General features: G+C 45.7%; 1 protein-coding gene across 1 annotated transcript in view; it reads right to left on the minus strand.

Annotated features, from left to right (window-relative positions):
• LOC115462065 (FERM and PDZ domain-containing protein 1-like) overlaps positions 1-26,590 on the minus strand; it is an 84,280-nt gene that overhangs the window by 22,115 nt on the left and 35,575 nt on the right. The window contains 2 exon segments of the mRNA XM_030192109.1: positions 18,938-19,242; positions 19,244-19,781. Of these exon segments, the coding sequence (XP_030047969.1) occupies positions 18,938-19,242; positions 19,244-19,781 (843 nt within the window).

A 26,590-nucleotide genomic window follows, 5' to 3' on the forward strand; every position in this document is an offset into this window, starting at 1 on the left:
CAGGACTGGAACACGGACTGGAGCACACCGGACTGGTCCACACAGCTTCACCTGCACTTAGCTACTAAGCCCCCAAGAGTTGAGCTCCTGGGTTCGAGTAGCCGGCAGGACTTACTGGATACCGGATGACATAGGGACCAGGACTGGAAACAGAAGTGCTTCTAAACCTAAACTGATCTACGTGCTCCCAAGCCCTAAACCAGCAGGAGTGTTCCTAACAGTAAACTGACAAAAGGACTTCCTAAGCCCTATACTAAACAGGAGCTCCTAAGCCCTGCTCAAGAAAGGGACTTCCTAAGCCCTAAACTAGCAGAGCAGGGAACTAAACACAAAGCTAACACAGGTGCTACTAAGCACCAAGCTACACACAGAGATCTACACTAATAAGCTAAACACAAAACTAACAAGCTACCTAAGCACTGCTCTAGCAAGCTAGATACAACTAACCAGGTGCTTCCTAAGCACTACTCTGGCAAGCAACCAGAAGAGCTCCTAGCACTAAAAGGGAAGACAGGGGAGCCACAAGGAGGGAAGCTAACACATAAGCCAAAGTGCTTCTAAAGCACCAAACACCAACAACAAAGACTGCAATGCTCCCAATAGCACAACACCAGAAGTACTTCTAACAGCAAACTCTGCAGTGTTCCTAACAACACCAAACCCTGAAGTACTTCTATCAGCAACAGAGCTTCCAAAGCCCTACACACAGCAATGCTTCCACAACCAAGAGGGAAAAGCAGGAAAGCTAAACACACAGTCACCAGTGCACACTGCACTAATACTAACCTGGCCCTTAGCAAAAGCAAGCAGGGAAACTAGACACAAAGTCAGAAGTGCACACTGCACCACCCTACCTAAAGCAAACACCACTGTTGCAAAGGCTCTGAAGGAAACAACACCACTTCCTTATCAAGGCCCTCCTGATGATGTCACACTCCCTAGATCTAGGCAAAAGCACACTGACCCAGAGAGGCCCAACCCACACCAATGCAACACTGTGAAGCACTTGAAGTCAGTACACCCAAAGAGAGGTAGAGCAACTCAGGCAACACACACACAGGTGCAGTATAGTGAAACAATTAGAGCCATGCTGCTGGAAGCTGCCAGCACAGAGAGACAGAGCCAGCTCAGACAGGACAGACAAAAGAAACAGAAGCCAGCTAAGAAGCTGACCCCCAGGAAAGAGGTAAGTTTGAGAGGGGTTCTGACCCCAATCATAACACCAAGGTACCTGATGACTCCAGCACACTGTATTGCTGGTTATCACTGGCTATTTAAGATGACTCACTTACTCTGGTCACTTGTTTAGCAGCTTTATTTATTTATTTGTTTATTTATTTGTTGCATTTATACCCCGCTCTTTCCCGCTCGGTAGCAGGCTCAGTGCGGCTTACATAGTATGGAATTACATAGTACATTACAGTCTACCGTATTGCAAAGACCTCCTGATTTCTATGTTTCTGTGGTGTAGCTAGTTTGCACATCAAGGTTACATGACTTAAAGTCTATGAATTTGGGGTACGCCATTTTATTCTGAGCCTAATGGGCTCATACTGGCCCCAGAGCCTTCCCTCTGACATGGGCCCTGATGCACAAAGGCAACTATAAAATACGGCTGTCTCGCTAAAATTTAACGAATCGCTAATAGCCAGCGATACACAAAGCTGCAAATGAGCTACACGAATCCCCCTTTATGCATCCTCACTGTTTGCAAGTTTGAGCTGTCAAATCCATTTGACAGCTTTGATGCACTGGACCTCACCGACCCCACACTTTTTTTTTTTAATTTAGCCTGGTGGTCCAGTAGACCTGACTACCCAATCTTTTTTTCCAGTGGACCATGACCTCCCCCCATAATCCCTCATGACAGCACAAACCTTTTTTTTTAATTTCTATGGTGGTCCAGTGGACAGAACCCCTTCCCCTGCACGTGCACACCCCCCCTCCCATAACCGACCCCCACCCTGCCCCTCCTGTACCTTTACAACAAAGTGGAGGCAGGAGGACAAGAGCAACGGCTCCTCCCTCCTGCCTCAGGCCCGCCCGGAACAAAATGGTGGTGCCCAGGCTCTGCCCAGTGCATTCTGGGATGAACTGGGCAGGGCTAAACACCATATAAGGAGGTATTTTCCCTTATATGGTGTTTAGCTCTGCTCAGTGTATGGCGGCAGCCAAAAAAGCAAACAGGATGCTAGGAAATATTAGGAAAGGGATGGTGAATAAGACCGAAAATACTATAATGCCTTTGTATCGCCCCATGGTGCATGCTCACCTTGAGTATTGCATTCAGTTCTGGTCGTCGTATCTCAAAAAAGATTAGAAAACGTTCAAAGAAGACTGACCAAAATGATAAGGGGATGGAGCTCCTTTCATATGAAGAAAGGCTAAAGAGATTAGGGCTCTTCAGCCTGGAAAAGAAACAGTTGAGGGGAGATATGATTGAAATCTACAAAATCCTGAGCGGTGTAGAACGAGAAGTATATTGATTTTTTACTTATTCCAAAAGTACAAAGACTAGGGGACACTCGAGGAAGTTATATGGAAATACTTTTAAACAAAAAGGAGGAAATATTTTTTCACTCAACGAATAGTTAAGCTTTGGAACTCTTTGCTGGAGGATGTGGTACAGTGGTTAGTGTATCTGGGTTTTAAAAAGGTTGGACAAATTCCTGGAGGAAAAGTCCATAGTTTACTATTGAGACAGACATGGGAAGCAACTGCTTGCCTTGGGATTTGTAGTATGGATTGTTTGCCACAATTTGGGTTTCTGCCAGGTACCTGCGACCTGCTTGGCCACTGTTTGGAAAACGGGATACTGGGCTATTTGGACCATTGGTCTGACACAGTATGGCTACTCGTATGTTCTTATGTACTTAGAATGCATTTTCATTGTGGATATCCTGAAAACTTCACTGGCTGGGGTTCCCTCAGGACAGGTTTGAGAGTCACTGTTCTAAGGTGCCACCTGCCTTTGGTATTTTTGGTCAGGGGTTTTTAACCCAGTCCCCGGGACACACTCAGCCAGTCAGGTTTTCAGGATACCGTCAACGAATATACATGTGGTAGATTTGCATAGACTGGAGGTAGTACAAGCAAATTTATCTGATTGAATGGGGATATCCTGAAAACTCCAACTGGCTGGGTGTGCCCCGAGGACTTGGGTTAAAAACCTCTGCTTTAGAGCCTTCAGGATCTTAAAGTGTGTAGAGCAAACAAGAGAAATTGGACATGTTTAGTGGACATCTGCCTTCCAATTGCAGCTCCCTGTCTCCCTCAAACCTGGTTTGGATGTTTTTCAGCAAAGGCAGGGCACAGGATAGAACAGGTGTTGCTGCAGTGGGTGAGATGACAGCTGTGGCATGTTGATGGCCGTTCTAGTCCCACTCCTGCCAGTGACAACTTATATTGGCTGTGCAGGATTAATCCTTTGGTGAACCCTAGGTGAATAAGAGAAAACAAAGGAGGGGTAGAGAAAATAGGCTCTATCCAAACAATGGGGGAGACGTATATTTTAATAACACAATGATATTTATTGCAAATGGTTGACTCAACACAGCCGTGTTTCGGCGCCATAGCGCCTTCTTCAGGAGTCTATAACAACAAATACAGTAACAAATATAAAACATGAATATTGCAAACAAAGGAAAGGTATCTACAGTATATATACATATATATCTATCTATATCTATCTGTCTATCTCTCTCTCTATATATATATATAGATATATATAATGAATTTCAAATGGACATCTAAAAAGCATATATGAATAAAAATAAACATACATAAAATATCATAAATACAAAAACAAGATCATAAACATATTTAAATCAAGGTGAATAAGTACAGTGAGGCCAAATGTGATTCTCATCTAAGAGGAGAACTATCAGAGGAGGAAGCAGCAGGTAAGAGTTGGGAGGATAGACAGACCTCATAAGCAGTTGTTGCTCTGGAGCTTACCCCACCCTGACTCAGTGATATTCTATAAGTTACACGCACAACTGCCTTAGCGTGTAAAAGCAAGGAGGGCAAAGAGCAGGGGCAGTGAATGCGAGTGTCCAACATCTACATGCGTAAATAACAGAATATTGTAATTTACACTAAATTGCTGCATTCAGGCACATGCATTTACAACCTATTGACATGCTGACTTATGTGTGTGTATATGCCAGTGGCATTGCCATGGGGGGGGCCTGCCCCCCCCCTCACTTTGGGCTCAAGCCCCCACCAAAGTCGCAGCACCACTTCAATGGCCAGCAGGGGTGCTAAAGCCCTGTCAGTTGAAGAAATCTGCTGCCTGAACTTCTCCCTTCCCCTCATGCTTCTTCATGAACCAGCAAGTCAGCGGTGTGCTCCCAGCCTCAACAATGGCATTCGCGCTGTCAGCGGCTGGAAGCATAATGCTGACTTCCTCATTCTGGAGGCAGAATGAGGAAGATGGGGGTGACCTGGATTTCTTTGGCTGGCGGTGCTTTGACATCCCCTCCAGCAAAAGTATGAAACCTAAACGCGGCAGGGGGAAGAAAGGGAGAGGAAATTTGTATCCCCCATAGTTCCACTCCTGGGCCCTCCCCAAAAATGGACTGCTGGCTACGCCCCTGGCACATCACAGCCCCTGTAATTTGGCACACAACTTGTAGTTGCCCAGTTATAGAATTAATCATTGAATTGACTCTACTGCCACTCATTTTTTATGCTCCTAAATTAAGACTTTAATGAAAGTTTGAGTATAAATTTAAGCACTCAGGCCTAATAAATTTTCAAAGAGGCTAAGTTAGGCACTCTCACAGTAGAGAGGCTCAAATCCTCTGAATATTGGGTCCATTCTATCTGTCCTAAGTTATCTGTATAACAGACTGATATTGGCACTATCCATATACATTCTGGGACTGCCCTGGCTCCACCCTAGCACTAAATGCATAGTATAGAGGTGGTCTGTAAGGATATAAGAGGCACTATTTGGATAGTGCTTCTAAACATTGCAGTCTACAAGCATTTATCTAGATAGCAGAGTGTTGTATCCAGATAAGTGCTTGTCAGTATTGACCCAATAGGAGATACTGAAAGATAAGACCCCTTGAACACCTAGTCTGCCTACAATGCTGTCCGGATATGCAAGCTTGTGATTTTCCCTTTCCCATTTCTTACCATTATGGTCCCTCTTCTGGATTTATTCCAAGCAGGCCTGAATTCTGCCACCAGAGTAACCTCTGCTACCTCCATCACTCCTCTTAGTAAAAAACCTATTTTTTTCAGATTTCTTTTGAGCATCTCTCTTTTCAGTTGTAAATAATGGCTCGTTTTGCTTGAATTTATTATTTTCATGAAAAATGGCTACCATTGGTATTTTATCTTCTAGTAGACTGCAAGATATTTGAATATTTGTATTATATCTTATCTTTCCCCTTCTTCTTTCTAGAGAGTATGGAGTCTATATTCAGATAAGTCTCGCTCACCAGGTCCATAATCGGATTTTCTGTGGCATTACTTGGCACATTTACACCAGCTCTATGGCTGCAATAAGTTCTTATGCTTAAGCACATGTGCCTGTATATTCCCAGTTATACTGGTATTCTATAAGAGAAAGTAGGTGCGACATGCCTTATAAAATAGGCCCCTAACTAATGCCCTTAAGGAACTAACTATAGGTGCTTTGTTATAATATTGTCCTTCATGAGGGTATTTTTTAATAGATCAACTAAGCTGGAAGTTAAAGGAGATACGTATTTTGAGGATATTATAAACGTACATACTGGTCAATATTCAAATGTTATGGGGCAATGGTGTTTGTGAAAGCCAGCCATGGGATAGAAATATATTTTCCCCGACATTCAGCCGCGTTCCTCACAGGAGGCTCTTAAATAAACTAGATGGGCTGAAGATAGGTCCCGAAGTGGTGAACTGGATTAGGAAACTGGTTGACGGACAGACACAGAGAGTGGTGGTAAATGGAGTTCGCTCGGAGGGAGGGAAAGGTGAGTAGCGGAGTGCCTCAGGGATCGGTGCTGGGGCCAATTCTGTTCAATATATTTGTGAGTGACATTGCCGAAGGTTAGAGGTAAAGTTTGCCTATTTGCGGATGATACTAAGATTTGCAACAGAGTGGACGCCCGGGAGGGGAGTGGAAAGCATGAAAAGGGGATCTGAGGAGCTAGAAGAATGGTCTGAGGTTTGGCAATTAAAATTCAAATGCGAAGAAATGCAAAGTGATGCATTTAGGGAGTAGAAACCCACGAGAGACGTATGTGTTAGGCGGGGAGAGTCTGATAGGTACTGAGGGGGAGAGGGATCTTGGGGTGATAGTATCCGAGGATCTGAAGGCGACGAAACAGTGTGACAGGGCGGTGGCCGTAGCGAGAAGGTTGCTAGGCTGTATATAGAGAGGTGTGATCAGCAGAAGAAAGGAAGTGTTGATGCCCCTGTACAAGTCGTTGGTGAGGCCCCACCTGGAGTATTGTGTTCAGTTTTGGAGGCCGTACTTGCGAAGGATGTTAAAAAAATGGAAGCAGTGCAAAGAAAAGCTACGAGAATGGTACGGGATTTGCGTTCCAAGATGTATGAAGAGAGACTTGCTGACCTGAACATGTATACCCTGGAGGAAAGGAGGAACAGGGGTGATATGATACAGACGTTCAAATACTTGAAAGGTATTAATCCGCAAAAAAATCTTTTCCGGAGATGGGAAGGCGGTAGAACGAGAGGACATGAAATGAGATTGAAGGGGGGCAGACCTCAAAAAAGATGTCAGGAAGTCTTTTTCACGGAGAGGGTGGTAGATGCTTGGAATGCCCTCCCGCGGGAGGTGGTGGAAATGAAAACGGGAACGGAGTTCAAACATGCTTGGGATATGCATAAGGGAATCCTGTGCAAGCAGGAATGGATCCTCAGAAGCTTAGCTGAAATTGGGTGGCGGAGCAGGTGGGGGGAAGAGGGGTTGGGTGGTTGTGAGGCTAGGATAGGGGAGGGCAGACTTATACGGTCTGTACCAGAAGAAGCCGGTGATGGGAGACGGGACTGGTGGTTGGGAGGTGGGAAATACTGCTGGGCAGACTTATACGGTCTGTGCCCTGAAAAAGACAGGTACAAATTCAAGATATGAGTTTATCTTGGGCAGACTAGATGGACCATGCAGGTCTTTTTCTGCCGTCATCTACTATGTTACTATGTACTATGTTAGTCCCAATATTCAAATCCGGCCTTGGTACTGAGCTTCAGCACTGAAAGCGAAGATACTTACCTGTAGCAGGTATTCTCCGAGGACAGCAGGCTGATTGTTCTCACTGATGGGTGATGTCCACGGCAGCCCCAGGAACGGAAATCTTCCTAGCAACAAAAAGTTTGCTAGAGCCTTTGAGTGCGCAGGCGCAGTCATCTTCTCGCCCACCGCGCGAGAGTCCCGCTTTAGTTAAATTATAAAGCAGTAACAAAGAAAAAAGACAACTCCAAAGGGGAGGCGGGCGGGTTTGTGAGAACAATCAGCCTGCTGTCCTCAGAGAATACCTGCTACAGGTATGTATCTTCGTTTTCTCCGAGGACAAGCAGGCTGATTGTTCTCACTGATGGGGTATCCCTAGCACCCCAGGCTCACTCAAAACAACAACAATGTCAATTGGGCCTCGCAACGGCGAGGACATAACAAAGATTGACCTACGAAGTAAACATCTAACTGAGAGTGCAGCCTGGAACAGAACAAAATTGGGTCTAGGGGGGGGGAGGAGTTGGATTCTAAACCCCGAACAGATTCTGCAGGACCGACTGCCCAAACCGACTGTCACGTCGGGTATCCTGCTGAAAGCAGTAATGAGATGTGAGTGTGTGGGACTGATGACCACGTCGCAGCCTTGCAAATCTCTTCTATGGTGGCTGTCTTCAAGTGGGCCACCGGTGCTGCCATGGCTCGAACACTATGAGCCGTGACATGACCCTCAACAGTCAGCCCACCTTGGGCATAAGTGAAGGAAATGCAATCTGCTAGTCAATTGGAAATGGTGCGTTACAGCGACTCCCCTTCTGTTGGGATCGAAAGAAACAAACATTTGGGCAGACTGTCTGAATGGGGCTTGTCTGCTCCACATAAAAGGCCAATGCTCTCTTGCAGTTCAATGTATGCAACTGACGGTCAGCAGGGCGGGTATGAGGACGGGGAAAAAATGTTGGCAAGACAATTGACTGGTTCAGATGCAACTCCGACACCACCTTCGGCAAGAACTTAGGGTGAGTGCAGAGGACTACTCTGTTGTGATGAAACTTGAGATAAGGAGCATGCACTACCAAGGCTTGAAGCTCACTGACTCTACGAGCTGAAGTAACAGCCACCAAAAAAATGACCTTCCAGGTCAAATACTTCAGATGGCAGGAATTCAGTGGCTCAAAAGGCGCTTTCATCAGCTGGGTGAAAACGACGTTGAGATCCCATGACACTGGAGGAGGTTTGACAGGGGGCTTTGACAAAAGCAAACCTCTCATGAATCGAACAACTAAAGGCTGTCCAGAGATAGGCTTACCCTCTACACGATAATGATAAGCACTAATTGCACTAAGATGAACTCTTACGGAGTTGGTCTTGAGACCCATAGGCGCCCCGTATAAGAGGCTTGGGGAGGCTAAGCCTCCCCAGTCAAGCTGTGACCTTCCCGCCTGCCTCCTCCCCACATGTAGCAAAATTGTATTTTCCGCCGCCGCTCACCCCCCTCTGAGCCCGCCCTCAGCTCCCCAACAGCCCTCCGTCCTTTCCGTGCCTGCTGTGGCCGCCCAGCATTTAAACCTTTTTATTTTAAGTCGCAGCGACGGCTCACCTCCAGCCTTTCCCTAGTTCCCACTCAATATCCCACCTTCCTCTGATGAGGTATTTCCTGTTTCCGCGAGGGCGGAACACTGAGCGAGCGAGAAGGGAAAGGCTGGAGGTGAGCCGTCGCTGCGACTCAAAATAAAAAGTTTTAAACGCTGAGCGGCCTCAGCAGGAACGGAGAGGAGGGCTGTCAGGGAGCTGAGGGCGGGCAGGTGGGGCTGGGGCAAGTCACTGGACATCGATGGAAGCGGAGGACAATAGGAGGCAAAGGAGAATCAGACATGGAGGGGAGGGCAGGGAAGAGAGGAGAAATCGCTGGACATGGAGGGGAGGACAGGGCCAGAGGAGAAATCACTGGACATGGAGGGGAGGGCGGGGGAGAGAAATTGCTGGACATAGAGGGGAGGGCAGGGGAGAGGAGAATTGCTGGATTTGGATGGCTGGAGGGGGCAGGGGAGAGAAGATTTGCTAGTGTAAACCCCCTGGTGGCAGAGCAAGGTATTAAATGATGGTACCAAATATGTCACAGGGTTTCCCCAAAATGACTCAACACCAACCAGGGAGTTTAACAATAAAAAGAAAATATTTTTTTATTAGTTGAATTATATTTAAATGCTAACGAAATCTTACCAGCTTGCAAATTTAACATATGTATTTCAATTACAGGTTTGCAACACAAATCAGTTTAGTCTCTAGAAACATTGAGCGCATTTTCAGATAAGTATAAATATTAGTTACATAAATCATTTAAGTACATTCAATTTTGCAACACACTAGACTCTTCAAAGACTCCCCTCTCCTGTCCCTCAGACCCCCGGAGACCCCCAAGGATCCCAACATGTAAGTTTTCCTCTACTCTTTTTTTCTTCTTCTTTTAGTTATCTCTCACTTATTGTTCAGGTTTCCTTCACTATTTTCTCTTATGTGCACTTTTTAAAATAGTTTCAGTCACTTAGCTGCTCTCTTTGTTTTCTCTCTCTGGCTCTCTTGAACGGTGGGCACCTTTTCTTTCAGGTGATGATCTCCAGCATCAACTTTCTTCCAGTCTTTCCCTAGTAACATGTTCTCACCAATAGAGCTCTCTCCCAACTGCCAGCCTGAGCTGTTTGTCACTCTCCTGAAAGTTCCATCAGCATGCGGAACACTCAGCGCATGCACACAGACTACTCAGTTTCACTGCACTGCTGCTCACTGTCTCTACACCAGATCTAGAAGGAGCCAGGTAATCTTTTAAAATTTAACCCATAGGGTTACACTAGATATGGATGGAGGAGAGGGCAGGGGAGAGAAGAGAGTTGCTGGACATGGAGGGGAGGGAAGAGAGGAGAAATCTGGACACAGATGGAGTGGAAGGCAGGGAAGAGGGAAGAAATCGCTGGACATGGAGGGGAGGACAGGGGCAGAGGAGAAATCACTGGACATGGAGGGGAGGGCAGGGGAGAAGAGAATTGCTGGATTTGGATGATTGGAGGGGGCAGGGGAGAGGAGATTTGCTAGATATGGATGGAGGAGAGGGCAGGGGAGAGAAGAGAGTTCCTGGACATGGAGGGGAGGGAAGAGAGGAGAAATCTGGACACAGATGGAGTGGAGGGCAGGGAAGAGGGAAGAAATCGCTGGACATGGAGGGGAGGACAGGGGCAGAGGAGAAATCACTGGACATGGAGGGGAGGGCAGGGGAGAGGAGAATTGCTGGATTTGGATGACTGGAGGGGGCAGGGGAGAGGAGATTTGCTAGATATGGATGGAGGAGAGGGCAGGGGAGAGAAGAGAGTTGCTGGATATGGATGGATGGATGGATGGATGGAGGGAAGACTGGAAGGAGATGCATATGGATGGAGGGGAGGGAAAAGAGGAGAAATCTGGACATAGATGGAGTGGAGGGTAGGGAAGAGAGGAGAAATGTTGGACAGGAATGGAGGGAAGGAAATACAAAGGAAGGAGATGCACATGGATGGAGGGGAAGGGAGAGAAAAGAAATGCTGGACATGGATGGAGGGAAGGGAAGTAGATGCTCATGGATGGAGGGGAGGGAAGAGAAATGCTGGATATGGATGGAGGGAAAGTTGCTGAATTTAAGGGCTGGATTGGAACACTTTGAGGGCAGATGCTGAAACTGGAGAAAGGATAGGGACAGGGCTACAGATGGTAGGCAGGACGCATAAGGACACAGGAGGATGGTGGACCTGGTGAGAGAAAAAATATCAAATGGAATGAAGACACTGCATAAAACAGAAGACACTGGGACCAAAGCGAATAGAAAAACTAAATGATCAGACAACAAAGGTAGAAAAAAGTATTTTATTCAGAATTTATTAATTGGAATATGTCAGCTTTTGGAAATGTGCATCTGTGATATTTTGCACGTAAGTTTCAATTTTTCTAGTATTGCTGCATGCTGAGTCTGACTTCTTGAGGTAACTTTCCAGTTCAGTATTTTGCCTTCATATTTTTTTTTATTTCTAGTTCCTTGTGTCATATCTGTTGTCATGTGTTTTTCATGTGTGATCAAGGTGCAGTATTCTGCTAGTGTGTAGTATTTGTAGCCCTTTTTGTTTTGTTTTTCATTAGGTAGTGTACTGGTGTTTTAGAGCCCAGTGTAATTACAGTGCTGCCTTTCCACGCATAAGGTTGCAGCTCATCCTGTCCTTAGAATTAGTGGTGTTATGGTTTGGTAAGGTTATGGGTGTGTTTTTGCACAAGTTTGTGTATAGTGTTTTGCACTGGAGATTGTGTGTTGGCCTTACTGAGGTGGCACCAAAACATCAGAAATGGTGTAGAGCCTACATCATGACACACTACCTCTTGAAGGATCTACATGTGGTCGTTAATAAAAGGAACTCATTGTGAACACTATTCACCCTAAAAGAGTGTTTTGTGGCTCTACATGCGAATTGTGATATTATGATCCCTTGCGTCATATTGTTGACGGTCTGCATTTTCCGTATGGGTGGTATATTGGTGTATTAGGGTCTGCCCAGTGTAATATTTATGGTACATTAAGGTTCTGAGTGTGTTTTTGCACAAATTTGTGCATAGTGTTTTGCAGTTGAGCAATTGTGGTTAGTATATGCTTTGAGCAACCACTTTATTCTTTGTCATATGATACATATCTAATATCTAAATTTAATAAAAGGTATTAATTGTGACTATTTTAGTTTTACTTATTTTTTTTCTGTGTGTTGTCAGACAATTATGGATGTAAGCTCTGCCCCTGGCCCCATCCCTAACCCTGCCCCCTTTAGCCTCCCCAAACAGTTGGGCCACCGACCGCCTATGTTGAGACCAGACTCTGACAAGTATAGAAGGTATTCAAGCAGGGTCTGTGTAGGACAAGAGCGAGGATCTAGGGCCTTGCTGTCACACCAGATGGCAAACCTCCTCCATTTAAAAGAGTAACACCTCTTTGTGGAATCTTTCCTGGAAGCAAGCTCGGGAGACACTCTCAGGAAGACCCAAGGCAGCGAATTCTACGCTCTCAACATCCAGGCCGTGAGAGCCAGGAGGTTGGGATGCAGAAGCACCCCCTCGTTCTGAGTGATGAGGGTTGGAAAACACTCCAATCTCCAAGGTTCTTCAGAGGACAACTCCAGAAGAAGAGGGAACCAAATCTGACGCAGCCAAAAAGGAGCAATCAGAATCATGGTTCCGCGATCTTGCTGGAGTTTCAGCAAAGTCTTCCCCACCAGAGGTATGGGAGGATATGCATAAAGGCCCTTCCCCCAATGAAGGAGAAAGGCATCTGACGCTAGTCTGTCGTGGGCCTGAAGTCTGGAACCGAACTGAGGGACCTTGTGATTGACCTGAGTGGTGAAAAGATCCACCAAGGGGGTGCCCCACGCTTGGAAGATCTTGCGCACTATGAGCGAGTTGAGCGACCACTCATGAGGTTGCTTGATCCTGCTCAACCTGTCGGCCAGACTGTTGTTTACGCCTGCCAGATACATGGCTTGGAGAAACATGCCATGATGGCAAGCCCAAAGCCACATCTGGACGGCTTCCTGACACAGGGGTCGAGATCCAGTGCCCCCCTGCTTGTTGATGTAGTACATGGCAACCTGATTGTCTGTCTGAATTTGGATAATTTGATAGGACATTCGATCTCTGAAATCCTTTAGAGCATTCCAGACCACTCGCAACTCCAGGAGATTGATCTGAAGACCTGATTCCTGGAGGGACCATGCTCCTTGAGTGTGAAGCCCATCTACATGCGCTCCCCACCCCAGGAGGGATGCATCCGTAGTCAGCACCTTTTGAGGCTGAGGAATTTGAAAGGTACGTCCCAAGGTCAAATTGGATCGAATTGTCCACCACCGAAGGGAATTGTGAAAATCGGTGGACAGCTGGATTGCATCCTCTAGATTCCCTGCAGCCTGATACCACTGGGAAGCTAGAATCCATTCAGCAGATCTCATGTGAAGGTGGGCCATTGGTGTCACATGAACTGTGGAGGCCATATGGCCCAGAAGTCTCAACATCTGCTGAGCCGTGATCTGCTGAGATGCTCTGGCCAAGGAAACGAGGGACAGAAGATTGTCTGCCCTTGCCTCGGGAAAATAGGCATGAGCCGTCTGCGAGTCCAAGAGAGCTCCTATAAATTCCAATTTCTGAGCAGGGAGAAGATGGGACTTGGGGTAATTTAAAACAAACCCGAGCAGCACCAGCAGTTGAATAGTCATCTGCATGGACTGTAGAGCTCCTGCCTCTGAGGTGTTCTTCACCAGCCAATCATCGAGATAAGGGAACACATGCACTCTCAGTCTGTATAGCGACGCTGCAACTACTGCCAGGCATTTTGTAAATACCCTGGGTGCAGACGCGAGCCCAAAGGGCAGCACACAATACTGGAAGTGCTGTGTTCCCAGACGGAATCAAAGATACTTCCTGTGAGCTGGAAGTATCGGGATGTGTGTATAAGCATCCTTTAAGTCCATAGCAAATCATTTTGCTGAATCATGGGAAGAAGGGTGCCCAGGGAAACCATCTTGAACTTTTCTCGGACCAGGTATTTGATCAGGGCCCTTAGGTATAAGATGGGACGCATCCCCCCTGTATTCTTTTGTACAAGGAAGTACCTGGAATAGAATCCCAGCCCTTTTTGCCCTTGTGGAACGGGCTCGACCGCATTGGCACTGAGAAGGGCGGAGAGTTCATCTGTAAGTACCTGCCTGTGCTGGAAGCTGAAGGACTGAGCTCCCGGTGGGCAATTTGGAGGTCTGGAGATCAAATCGAGGGAGTATCCTAACCGGACTATTTGAAGAACCCACTGATCGGAGGTTATGAGAGGCCACCTTTGGTGAAAAAATTGTAACCTCCCCCTGATCGGTAGATCGTTCGGCACGGACACTTTTATAGCGGCTATGCTCAACTGGAGCCAGTCAAAAGCCCGTCCTTTGCTTTTGCTGGGGAGCTGCAGGGGCCTGTCTGGGCGCATGCTGGAAGTGTGGCTCGGATGCGCTAGTCCAGAGTCGCTGTCGAGCAAGGCTGCGGGGTTGGTGCAGGAATCGGGTCCAGAATCTGCTGAGGTCGAGGAGGCGGTACCGGGCTGTCCGAAGACCGATGCACCGACACCTCCTGAATGGAGGGTGAGGGCTCCTCTCGGTGTCGGCGCTTCATGGGTGCCGAATCCTTCGACACCCCGGTACCGTGCTTCGGAGACCAATGACGATGCTTCTTCACCTTTGCTCGATGCATGTCATCGATACTTCTTGGTACCGATGAGGAGGGCGTGGAATCCACACTCCTCCTCGGGGTCAGGTCCGAGAGTGGTGGGTCACGTGGGGCCTGCGTAGCAGGAGTCTTCGAGGCAGGTGGAGACCCACTCGATGGCTCACTGCTCCTAGCGTGTGGTCTCCGGACAGCCATTACCTGCGCTCCTGAGGTCAATGCCATCTCCGGTGCCGATATCGACACCGCCGACCACGGTACTGATGTCGACATTGAAGAACTGGGTGAAGCTCCGAAAAGACGATCCCGAAGAGCTTGTCGACGCCTGTGTCCGCTTTTTCAAGCTAAGACACAACTTACATGCGTCTGGGCGATGGTCGGGCCCAAGGCACTGAAGACACCACGCGTGAGGGTCAGTACCCGAAATCGCCTGGTTGCACCGAGTACACATCTTGAAGCCACTGGGCATCCTCGATGACATGGACTGAAACATAGCGGCGGCGAAATCAAAATTCTCGATTGTGCCAAAATTAAAGGCACAAAAATGAGAAATGCGGATGCGCGGCCTAAGAGGGCCGCGACAGAAGCGAAAGAAAACTTAAAAGGACCAAAACTAAGAAATAAAGGTTAGGGTTTTTTTTGTTTTTATTTTTATTTAAGAGAAACAATGTTAAAGAAAAAGAAAACGAGGAAAAAGGAGATGAAAAACTGAAAAATCAGCGAAGGCTCTTCCAGGGCGAACGGAGAGAGACCGCAAGCAGTCACTCTCTAACCGCGGAGAAAAAAGAACTAAAGCGGGACTCTCGCGCAGCGGGCGGAAAGATGGCCACGCATGCGCGGTGCGTGCTCTCGAAGGCTCTAGCAAACGTTTTGTTGCTAGGAAGATTTCCGTTCCTGGGGCTGCCGTTGATGTCACCCATCACTGAGAACAAGCAGCCTGCTTGTCCTCGGAGAATATCTGTTTCTTTTTGAACCAGCTAACACATTGCTGGCTAAGTCAATATTCAGCCCTTGACCACATAAGCCAATCTGTTTAAAGACAAGACTGCTATTTACGCGGCCTGGTTTAAGCGGCGAGAGGCTGAATATCGGCATCTAACCCAACTCCACCCCTGAATGCCCACAAGTTAGTTACTTTTGAATTTGGCACTAACTGGTCATTTTCCATGAAGATAACCAGTTAAGTGCCACTGAAAATGACTGGAGAGATGTAAACAAGCAATTGAACTGGTTGGCAGCCATTATCCGTTATCCCCCGGATTCTATATATCGCACCTAGCATTCCGTGCCAAAATCTAAATACATTCTATAACAACGCTGTCACGAAATGCCTAGCCACCCACCTGGGGTTACCCTGTGGCCACTTAGAGGCTCTATCCCCAGCACAACTCAGTTCTGCCTTTGCACCTCCTGCTCATGCTCTACACTAGCACCTTCCTCCGACTGACTGGATCACAACCGCCTCTGGGCGAGTCTCCCGCTCTCAAATTATCCCCAGTGATTTCTAGGTTAATACAGCCACGCTCCCAGTGGTCCCATAGTTCCCAGAAAGCACTCACAGACCCAACATACAAACCACCAGGATTCTTTAACAGTCCTGACAGAGAGGCAATAAACTAAATACTGTTTATTGTCTTAGAAATTTAACAGTGGAACAAAGTGCAATCAACAAAAATATCAGGTAAATGAAATATGGATCAATTATAACACTAACTAAACATCTGTATACTTTCTGAAAAGTACCTGCGAAGATCAAGACTTATAGGCGCTCACAAGTTATCAAATGTAACTGTTTATAGGGCCTTAGCAAAGAGATGTCTCTTTCTTCTTCCTGGCTGAGACTGGAGCAAAAGCCAGTACTCTCCAAATGAAAATGAGCTCCTGGGCCAATCAGAGCCCAGAAGAACAAAATTTCAAAAATATACTGCTTCTTGCTTCTTGTTTGTGTGCTAAAACTAAAGAATAGAACATTCATTACTCTGTAACAGCTTTACAGCAAAGAAACACCACCTGCTGGCCAAATAGGAGAAATATACTTCAGGACATAATTAATGCAGGAAAATATCCAATACACTTTACAGGCTTAAAACACACTGTTTCTTCACAAATGCATGTAACTTAATTAGCTTAACAAGTTAATCAGTGTTAACAGCACTTAACAAGCAATAATGAGCACTAACTGACAATAATTAGAATTTACGCACACAAATCGCTAAGCGTATTGTGTAATGCAGAGTGCCTAAATTTTAATATGCGCAGGCAAAAAAGGGCATGGTTATAGGTGGGGAAATGGATGTTTCATGGGCGTTCCAAAATTTATGCGCGTAGTTATAGAATATGGTCCAGTGAACCTAAATCTGCGTGCCAGGATTTATACCACATTTTCATGAGTGTAAATAGAAGCGTGTAGTTTTAGGCTCTGAGATATCAACTAAGCATATTCTATATACCGCACCTAAATCTAGGCACCGCTTATAGAATACGCTTAGTCAGCACTGATTTCCACACCAATTTTTTAGGCACCTTATATAGAATCTCCACTATATAAGATATCAGATGCTTGTGGACTTTATGGTTCATCTTTGAAGGATAAAAATGTGTAAAAAGTGGCATAAAGCACCATTTGGATGTTTTTCTCACAAAAACATCCAAATCAGTATTTTTGAAACTTATTTTGCAGATGTTTTCCCATATTGTTCATCTGCAGTGCGTCCAAATCTCAAGGGAGCATGTCGGTGGCATGTTAAGGGCAGGATTTGAGTGTTCCTAAGACTAAAGACTTTTTTCAGCCATAATGGAACAAAACAAAACTAAAACTAAGACATTTTGAGCAAGACCTGTTTTTATAACGAATAAGGAACAACATGTTGCCCTAAATGATCAGATGACCACTGAAGGGAATCAGGGGTGAGCCCCCCAATACCACCTCAGTGGTCACTGACTCCCTCCTACCTCCCAAAAATGTGAATCAAAATATGACTTACCAGCCTCTATGACAGCCTCAGATGTTATAGCCAGGTCTATTAGAGCAGAATGCAGGTTTCTGGAGTAGTGTAGTGGTTGGTGCAGTGCACTATGGAGTGGGGGACTCGGGTCCCTATCCCCCTCTACTTGTGGTGGAAACTGTGACCCCTCCCAGTGACCAAACCCTACTGTACCCGCATATAAGTGCCCCCTTCGCCCATAAGGGCTATTGTAGTGGGGGACAGTGGGGTTTGGAGGGCTCAGAGGACAAGATAAGGGAGCAAACGTGAGATGTGTACCTGGGAGCATTTTTATGAAGTGCACAGAAGTGCCCCCCAAGGGTGCCCCATTAGTCTCCTGAGATGTCTGGGGGACCAGTCTGCTAAAAATGCTGGCTCCTCCTACATCCCAATGGCTTGATTTTCTCTGTTTTGCACCTATTCGGGTTTTTTTCAGAAAAGGACCAAAAAACAAAATGTCCAAAGCACAAAACCTTGTTCGAAATAGTATTTTTGAAAAAAAAAAAAAAGATAGACATTTTTCTTTTTGAAAATGACCTTCTTTCCTGTTCGGTTTTTGGACGTTTTGTGCAAAATGTCCAAAGTTGGACTTAAGATGTCATATCGAAAATGCTCCTCTTTATAAAATAGCCATTCAAAACCTGCACAATTGCAACTAAAGTGCACCACTCAACACTATCAAAATAAGCATGTGGTTTTTGACTTGCTCTTTCTTTCCACCCTGGTAGGGCAGTATTACATCTGCTTTTCTCCTGTCTCTTGGAAGCCATCTGATTTCCAGTGATAATTTGAAAATAGTGTATAGTAAAGGGAACAATCAGTGCCTCTTCCCCAGACTGTTTTTTTGTTGTGTCAGTACTTCATACACTACTTCCTCCGCAAATGGTAATTAAAGAAATGATACCTCCCTACCATATATTAAATCACAGGTTTAAACTATTGTTTTGTACAGTTTTCTACTGCTGTTATCAGTTTTAGCAATTGTTTTGCAGGTTCTAATATGTTTTATTAGATCAACCTACCAGTTACCCAAAAATGACAATACATATTAACAATCTTCAAAGCAAATCACTTGGCTGTCTTGTGCTCAGCTGCACTTTCAATTTTGCTTTCTTTTAATCTGGGGCAAGTCTTTCAAACTTTATTTACTACAGTGCTTCTGCACTGTACAGTCATGATATTCTGTGAACAGTCAAAAATAATGAGTTATTTTTAAGATGCTAGCACAATTTTGTCCCCGTCTTAATACCATTTATGTCATACCATCAGCATATAATGTAGTAGCACCTACACTATCAGTCTAATTTTCTATAATTTGTTCTCATGCTGAAACATATACTAACTTTCACACTTTAAACAGCTAATGTATTCTTTGCACCTTCCTGGAACAGAATCTGCCATCACATTGCCACAGTAAAATAATCCCAGAAATCTTTTCAGAGGTTGTCATCTCTCAGATTTACAGCTATCTACCCCCTTCTTCTGTGACCATGGGTTTCCTCACCTGATGCTGTTTCAGTTGGTGTGAGCCTGTCCGCTGCATCAAAGAACTCCTCCTCTGAGCTGCTATCTCCGAAGCCAGGAGGAGGGTCCAGAACGAGTGTGTCCACCTCACTGGTTTCAGTCACATCCCACCTCTTCTCCCCTTCTAATTCTGTTAGAAGATTTTTGAAATAATACTTATCTGGGCTACTGTCTTTATCCAGGCTGTTTGCTGGGGAAACATTTGAGCACAGGCTATAATATTCCATAACATTGCTATCATAGAGTCGACAATCTAGACTGAAAGGACTCGGTTCATTTTCCTCCTTCGGTGTCCCCTGGACACCTGGAAAAATCTTTTTGTTCAGTTCCGCTCTCATCTCTCTGTGATGCCTGCAGAAAACACAGAAAGGGATCAGATTCTGCCTGTTCATTTTCTCTTTGCTCTTCCTCACCTTCGTTATAGAAAACACTTTTGTCTTCACTGTGCATTTCGTCTAAACTGGGTACATAAAAGTGGAAAAACTCAGGTCTGCTTGAAGAACATGCTTCCAGGTCATCCTCTTCCAAAGCATCCATAGAATCACTGGACCAGCTGATCATACAGCTTCTGCCTTCAGTGTTAATGGAATCGGAGGCCTCAGAGGCGCTGTCAGTCCCATTGGTGATGCTGTAGAATAAGTCTCTCCCTCTGTTATGTTCTCCTGATTTTTTACCGTCTTGATCAATTTCATCCAGTTTCGCCTCCTCCTCTTCATGCAATGTTTTTATGTTGTATTTCACCAGATGGATATCTGAAGAAATGTCCAGTGAAGAGTCTATTTCAGAGGACTCTTCAGAGTCACTACATCCTCGAGATTCATAACCTTAAATGTAAAACAAACAGTTTCAGTATTTCAGTGCAAACATATACATAAAATACTGCAGTGTTTTGCTCCTTCCTGTAAGTTTACTGCTTCTAGATGCAGTGCATTGTACTTTTTAAAAAAGTGTTAACACATGAAAAATAGGGTTATTCAAGAATTATGTACTTACAGATTATGTATTTTGGGCTCAATATTCAAAGGATATGTGCTCCTAACTTTGCGAGTTACAGGATCAATATGCCCCCTTAAACTATGCTGAGCTGGCTGGCTACTGATATTCAATGGCACTTAATGGGTAGTGTCACAGAATGTTGGCTATAACCGGTAGGCACTGCCTGGTGCTCCATGGTGTGACTGCACCTTGAATACTGTGTGCAATTTTGGTCACCGCATCTCAAAAAAAGATATAGCAGAACTAGAAAAGGTACAGAGAAGGATGATGAAAATGATAAAGGGGATGGGACGATTGCCCTATGAGGAAAGGCTGAAGCAGCAAGGGCTCTTTAGCTTGGAGAAGAGACAGTTTAGGGAAGATATGATAGAGGTCTATAAATACTGAGTGGAGTGGAACAGGTAGACATGAATCACTTGTTTACTCTTTCCAAAAATACAAGGACTAGAGGGCATGAAATGAAGCTACTATTAAATTTAAAACAGAAAATATTTCTTCACTCAACGTGTAATTAAACTCTGGAATTCGTTGCCAGAGAATGTAGTAAAAGCAGTTAGACAAGTCCATAAACCATTATTAAGATTGACTTGGGAAAACTAATTGCTTATTCCTTGAAGCAGCATCAAATCTATTTTACTAGCCGTTGAGCCCGTAAAAACGGGCTGGTATAGAGGTTTTCCTCCCCCCGCGGTCACCACCGCTCCCCTCCCCCCGCGAAGTCGCCACCGCTCCCCCCCCCTCGAAGTCGTCGCCGCCGCCACCCCTCCACCCGGCCCGGGCCTCTCTTCACTTCTGAACTTACAGATCCATTCGCCGAACGCAGCAACGCACATCAGCTGAGCTGCCCCTTCCTTCTCTGCCGTGTGTGTCCCGCCCTCGCTGACGTTACGTCACAGGAGGGCGGGGCCACAGGCAAAGAAGGAAGGGCTCACTGCAGCTCAGCTGATGTGCGTTGCTGCGTTCGGCGAATGGATCTGTAAGTTCAGAAGGGAAGAGAGGGCCCGGGCCGGGTGGAGGGTGGCGGCGGCGACTCCGAGTGGGGGGAGGGAGCGGTAGCAATGTCGGCGGCGCAGTTTCCCTCTCTGTCCCGCCCCCCCCCCCTCATCACGTATTGACGCGGGGGCGGGACAGAGAGGGAAGTCTCTACTGCGCATTTGCAGTGAGTACGGTCACTCGCCGTTTATATATATTGATTCTTTTGAGATCTTGCCAAGTATTTGTGACCTGGATTAGCCAATGTTGAAGATAGGATGCTGGGTCAGATGGACTTTCGATCTGTCCCACTTTGGCGATGCTTATGTGCTTCTGTTTAAGGCTGGGACGGTCCGTGGATGCACATGCCATATTCAGTGCCAGTACCCATATAGCTAAATGGCCAAATAGTACCACACAAAATGCAGTCCTGACTTAGGCTGCTTAGCTAAGTAGGTGCAGGCACTGAATATTGTCCAGCACCTACATAACGTCTGAGGCCTGATATCATTTTTTGCTCTCCCATCTGAAACCCTCACCCACTCATGAGTAATACCCCCCCCCCCCTCAGGATCCCCCATGAGCTACCCTCCTTCCACTGGGGATTACTATGGAGGGGCATTTTCAAAAAGTCATCTAAATCTGAATTGGGCATTTTGCTGATAACATTAAAAAAAGGCCACCTGACAGTCATTTTCAAACAGGAAAAATGTCTGGCTTTCCTATTTGAAAATGAGCTATGAGAGAGACATCTTAGCCTGAAAACATCTAAAAAGAAAAGCCATTTTCAAAAGTGAAATTCCAACTTTTGGACTCCAAGAAAGCAGACACAAAAACGTCCAACTGGCATCATTTTAAGAGAAATGGCCACACATACGTTGCTGCAGATAAGAGGGCCAGCCTAATAATCAGTGCAGTACTAAGAAGATGTGGAGGCTTGGGAATGTATATTGTGGGTAAACAAATTTGTGAAAGATGTGATATGTCAGAAAAAATAAAAAGGTACTTAGAAAAGCTACCCCTGGGTGAAGGGAACCAGGGTTTAGACCTTTTCAAAATATCAGATGGATTTTACAGAACTACCCCCGAATGCAAAGAAATCTTATAAAGAAGCTTCAGACTGCTCAAAATATGGCAGCCAGTCTTGTATTTGGAAGACCGCGATTTCATAGGGCCAAACCCCTTCGTGAAAAATTACATTGGCTACCAATTAGAGAACGTAGTACTTTTAAAATTTGTACCCTGGTCCATAAAATTATATGGTGATACGCCAGGATATATGTCCGACCTCATAGACCTACCAACCAGAAACTCAATCAGATTATCACGCTCTTATTTAAGTCTCTGCCACCCTAGTTGCAAAGGACTCAAATACAAATCAGTTCATGGATCCAGCTTCTCATATATAAGTACACAACTCTGGAATGCACTCCCAAAAACCGTGAAAACTACATACGACCACCTCAACTTCTGGAAATCACTACAGACTTACGTGTTCGAAAAGGCATATCCTAAGGACCCAACTTAATTACCTGAATCCAGCAATTCAAGAAACCCAAATTTGTTATGAACTTAATGAACTCTATATAACTTCCCTCTCTATGTTTCTCTAATGTGTCTGTACATATCCATTTCATTTAAAATAACATCACTCTATATTTGTTTCTTCACTGGAGGAGGCTTTCGCCCCACAGCGATATGTAAGCCACATTGAGCCTGCAAATAGGTGGGAAAATGTGGGGTACAAATGTAACAAATAAATCAATAAAATATTTACTGGTAATTGTGGATCATCTGACCAGCTGGGTAGAGGCAATTCCAATGGCCTCAGCCACAGCACAAGGGGTGTCAAAGATAATCATGGAACAAATAATTCCCAGATATGGGTTAGTGGAAAATATAGATTCAGACCAAGGGAGTCATTTTACCTCCAAGGTTCTGCAGGGAGTGATGGAGGGTCTGGGAATTACCTGGCACTTCCACACTCTGTGGCACCCACCCACCCTCATCTGGGAAGGTGGAAAGAATGAATCAAACACTGAAAAAGCAGATTTCCAAAATAATGCTAGAAACCAAATTATCCTGGACAAAGTGCTTATCAATTGCACTACTAAGAGTCAGGATTGCACCCCGAAGGAACTTAGGAATTTCCTCCTATGAAATGTTGTTTGGGTTACCTTATATGAAGGGAAAGTGTGTGTGTGTGGGGGGGGGGTGTTACCCACATTTGAAACCAAAGATCTGTATTTAAAGAATTATATACTGGCACAGTCTTCTTCTTAATCTCATTTAAGGGAGAAAGAGTTACTGGCCCAGACTCCACCACTTGAATTTGCTGTTCACAAGATCCAGCCAGGAGATTGGGTACTGGTCAAGTCCTGGAATGAGTCCAAGCTACAGCCCTCCTAGGAAGGTCCTTATCAAGCCTTGCTGACCACTGAAACCGCAGTCAGGACCGTAGAGAAGGGTTGAACACACTACACCAGGATCAAGGGACCAGTGGAGGCACCTGCAAATTCCCCCGGGTGGACAGTGGTAAAGGCAGAGGATCCTCTCAAAATAAAGATTAAAAGAAAGACTGAAAACACTGCATAAACAATTCCTACAAGGGACCTGCTTTGAGCTGGGATCCAGGCCCTGATGATAATCCTGCCTGGGATCCTGTGACCAGGTTTTGTAGACTATTGGGCTCATTTTAGAAAGAGAAGGACGCCCATCTTTCAACATAAATCGGAAGATGGACGTCCTCCTCACAGGGTCATCCAAATCGGTATAATCGAAAGCCGATTTTGGACGTCCCCAACTGGAAATGTTACATCATATCTGTTTCCATTATGATCTGTTCATTTATATAATGACAGTTTAGAAAGAGGTAATTAAGACAATTTATACAACATCAAGTTTGAGCCAATTCGTAATCTATCATAAAACTCTGAGTTCTCACAAGCTAAATAAATGCTTTGAGGAAACAAAAGTTCTTTGTTTGAAATAGTAATCAGTTATGGTTAAAATGTGACAAAATGTAAGTTTAAAAGTAGTTCTTACCTGTATTGTCCATAGACGTTTTTGTATGTTGACCTTCCAGTTGTTTTCTCTCATAATGAATATATGGTAAATTTTTTCAATGCTTTTTTTATTTATTGATTAATATGCTTTAATAAATACCTATACTTTAAAGTTACATCCCTATTTTTATATATATGCTTTAAAATGAAATGCATTTCTTTTTAAGCATTATATATACTTTAAAATTCCAGTGTTTATTTATTTATATATACTTCAAATTTAATTCTTTCCCTCACAACATAACATTTTCCTCCCGCCCCAATGACTTGCAACATACTATAAGGCACTGCTGCCCTCTGTAGGACGTTACTAGGAACTGCATCACACCATTTCAATAACAGCACTGAACCATGCTCCCCACAAAATGGCCGTCTAAAAAGCAGGAAAGCTAGCAACAGTAAATTGGCGAGAGAAAATAACGGATAACTAAATAAAGTGGCAAATAAGAACAAATTAAGAACAAAATCCTGATCCTACCGCCACCAACCCAGCGAAACAGGTACCAAACAAAACTCTGAACACTGCCGTTCCTCGCTTCCTGTTTATCTTTTAACTTACCCACCCCATTTGTGTACCCCATCACAACTGCACAGCACACCGACTGCAGCACCGCTAGCACGATGCCCGAAATACTGCCTGCCATCTAACCCCCGTAGTGCGTAGAGCCCTCAAAATAATAACCCTCAATTTCGCCACAAATCCGTTACCCTTCCTTACCGACAGCAGGCAGGAAAACACCCTGAAGCCACCCCTTTGTTAAGTCCCACTTAATAACCGGAACAGCAGAAAAGAATGAAGTACATCAATTAAAGACACAACTCCTGTTACACACGATCCCCCGTTTCTCCTTTTTTTTTTTTTACTTTGCAGCAATCATGCCTTCACACGACTCCCAAACATCAACAAATTACTAATGCGTCATCTAACCACACTGCCCCCCACACACTACAAATAAATAAAGGAATCAGTCAATCTCACCACACTGCCCCCCCAACACACACTGCAAATAAATAAAGGAACCAGTCAATCTTCTCGCTCTCACGCAGTGGCGTAGCCAGACATGACATTTTGGGTGGGCCCAGATCTAATATGTGTGAGTACTATGTATATAGGTTTGAGTAGTATTTCTTGGGATAATACTAAATAATAACCTCTCTCTAGCCCAGCATCAGCCCTGCCCTTCCCTCCACCCTCCATCTCTCCCTCTAGTCCAGCATCAGCCCTTCCTTACCTTCACATCCTTCCCTCTCGCCCGTGATCAGCTCTGCCCATTCCTAACCCCCACATCCCTCCTTTTAGCTTGGCATCAGCCTTGCCCTTCACAATCCCCCATCCCCACCCAGGTGCCCAACAAAAGGGGGGGGGGTTGTCTGAGCACTGCAAAGCCCACCCCCACCCAGAAGCCCACTACCATTTTATATATTATAGTTTTACCTAGGCACTGCAGAGAAAGTTTCCTGCCCCCGAAGAGGCCCTGATCAGTGTGTGCACATGGTGCAGTGCTGGAGAGGAGGACCTAGCAGGCTTCTATCAGCATCTAGGGCTGGATGAGTGCCCCGATTTCCCCACCGCCTAATGGAGCTCCCGAGTTCTAACTCCCTGGCTCTTCTGCATATTTCTCTGGGGCTCACTGTCTGGTGCCGTGGCAGGACGCCCAAGCCAGCTGGACCATTGTGCGCGGGCCATGAAGGCAGACATTAGTGAACAGAAGCAGAGGCGAGAAAAGCTGCAGGGAATAGAGGCCCCTCCTCCCCGATGCCAGATCGTTGTGCATGGGCTGTAGGGCAGGCATCACTGAGCAGAAGAGCAGCAGCCGCTGGGAAGAAAGGCAGACTGTGGGATCACCGGAGCAGAGGCGTGTGTGCGCATCCGCCTCTCCGATCCCGGACCGTTGTTGTATGCACCAGAGGCAGACTATGGGAACACTGGTGGCTAGAGCAGAGGTGCGCGCCCACCACTCCCCGATGCTGGACCGTTGTGTGTGGAGGGGGGGGGGAGGAGGAGGCATCAGTGAGCAGAGGAAAAATAAATTAATGGAGCAGAGCAGACACGGAGGTACCCATCCCCCCCCCCCCCCCCCCCCCCAATGCTCGACTCCCGAGCAGCAGCTGCAGCAAACAAGGCAGGCAGGAGGCTGCTGCTTGCTTCCTGGAGGCTGGAGCACTGGTAAAAACAAAAATAACACCAGAGCTGCAATTGGCTCACAGACTAGGATTGGGTGGGCCTAAGCCAAGAATGGGTGGGCCTAGGCCCACCCAGGCCCACCCTTAGCTATACCCCGCTATGATGTATCTCCAGCGTTGTTCCTCTCCCGTCTGCTGCACACAAAATGACACCTCTCCATACGCTCCTCCCTTCTTCCCATACACCTATCTCCCCCCTTTCTTCTTTAACTCTTCCCTCCCCACACCCTCCCTTCCCTTAACTCATCCTCCCTCCCCCTCCCCCTTCCCCTTGTCTTTGTTGGCCTTCATCCCGGTTGTGGTCGGCCCCCTTTTATGGGTTGGCCTAATTCTTTACGTAGAAAACAATTTCCTGTGAAATTGGCTCTTGCAATGACAATTAAATGACAATTAACAAGTCACAAGGACAAACATTT

Source organism: Microcaecilia unicolor, chromosome 2 (genome assembly GCF_901765095.1).
Source record: "Microcaecilia unicolor chromosome 2, aMicUni1.1, whole genome shotgun sequence".
In the NCBI taxonomy this organism is placed as follows: domain Eukaryota; kingdom Metazoa; phylum Chordata; class Amphibia; order Gymnophiona; family Siphonopidae; genus Microcaecilia; species Microcaecilia unicolor.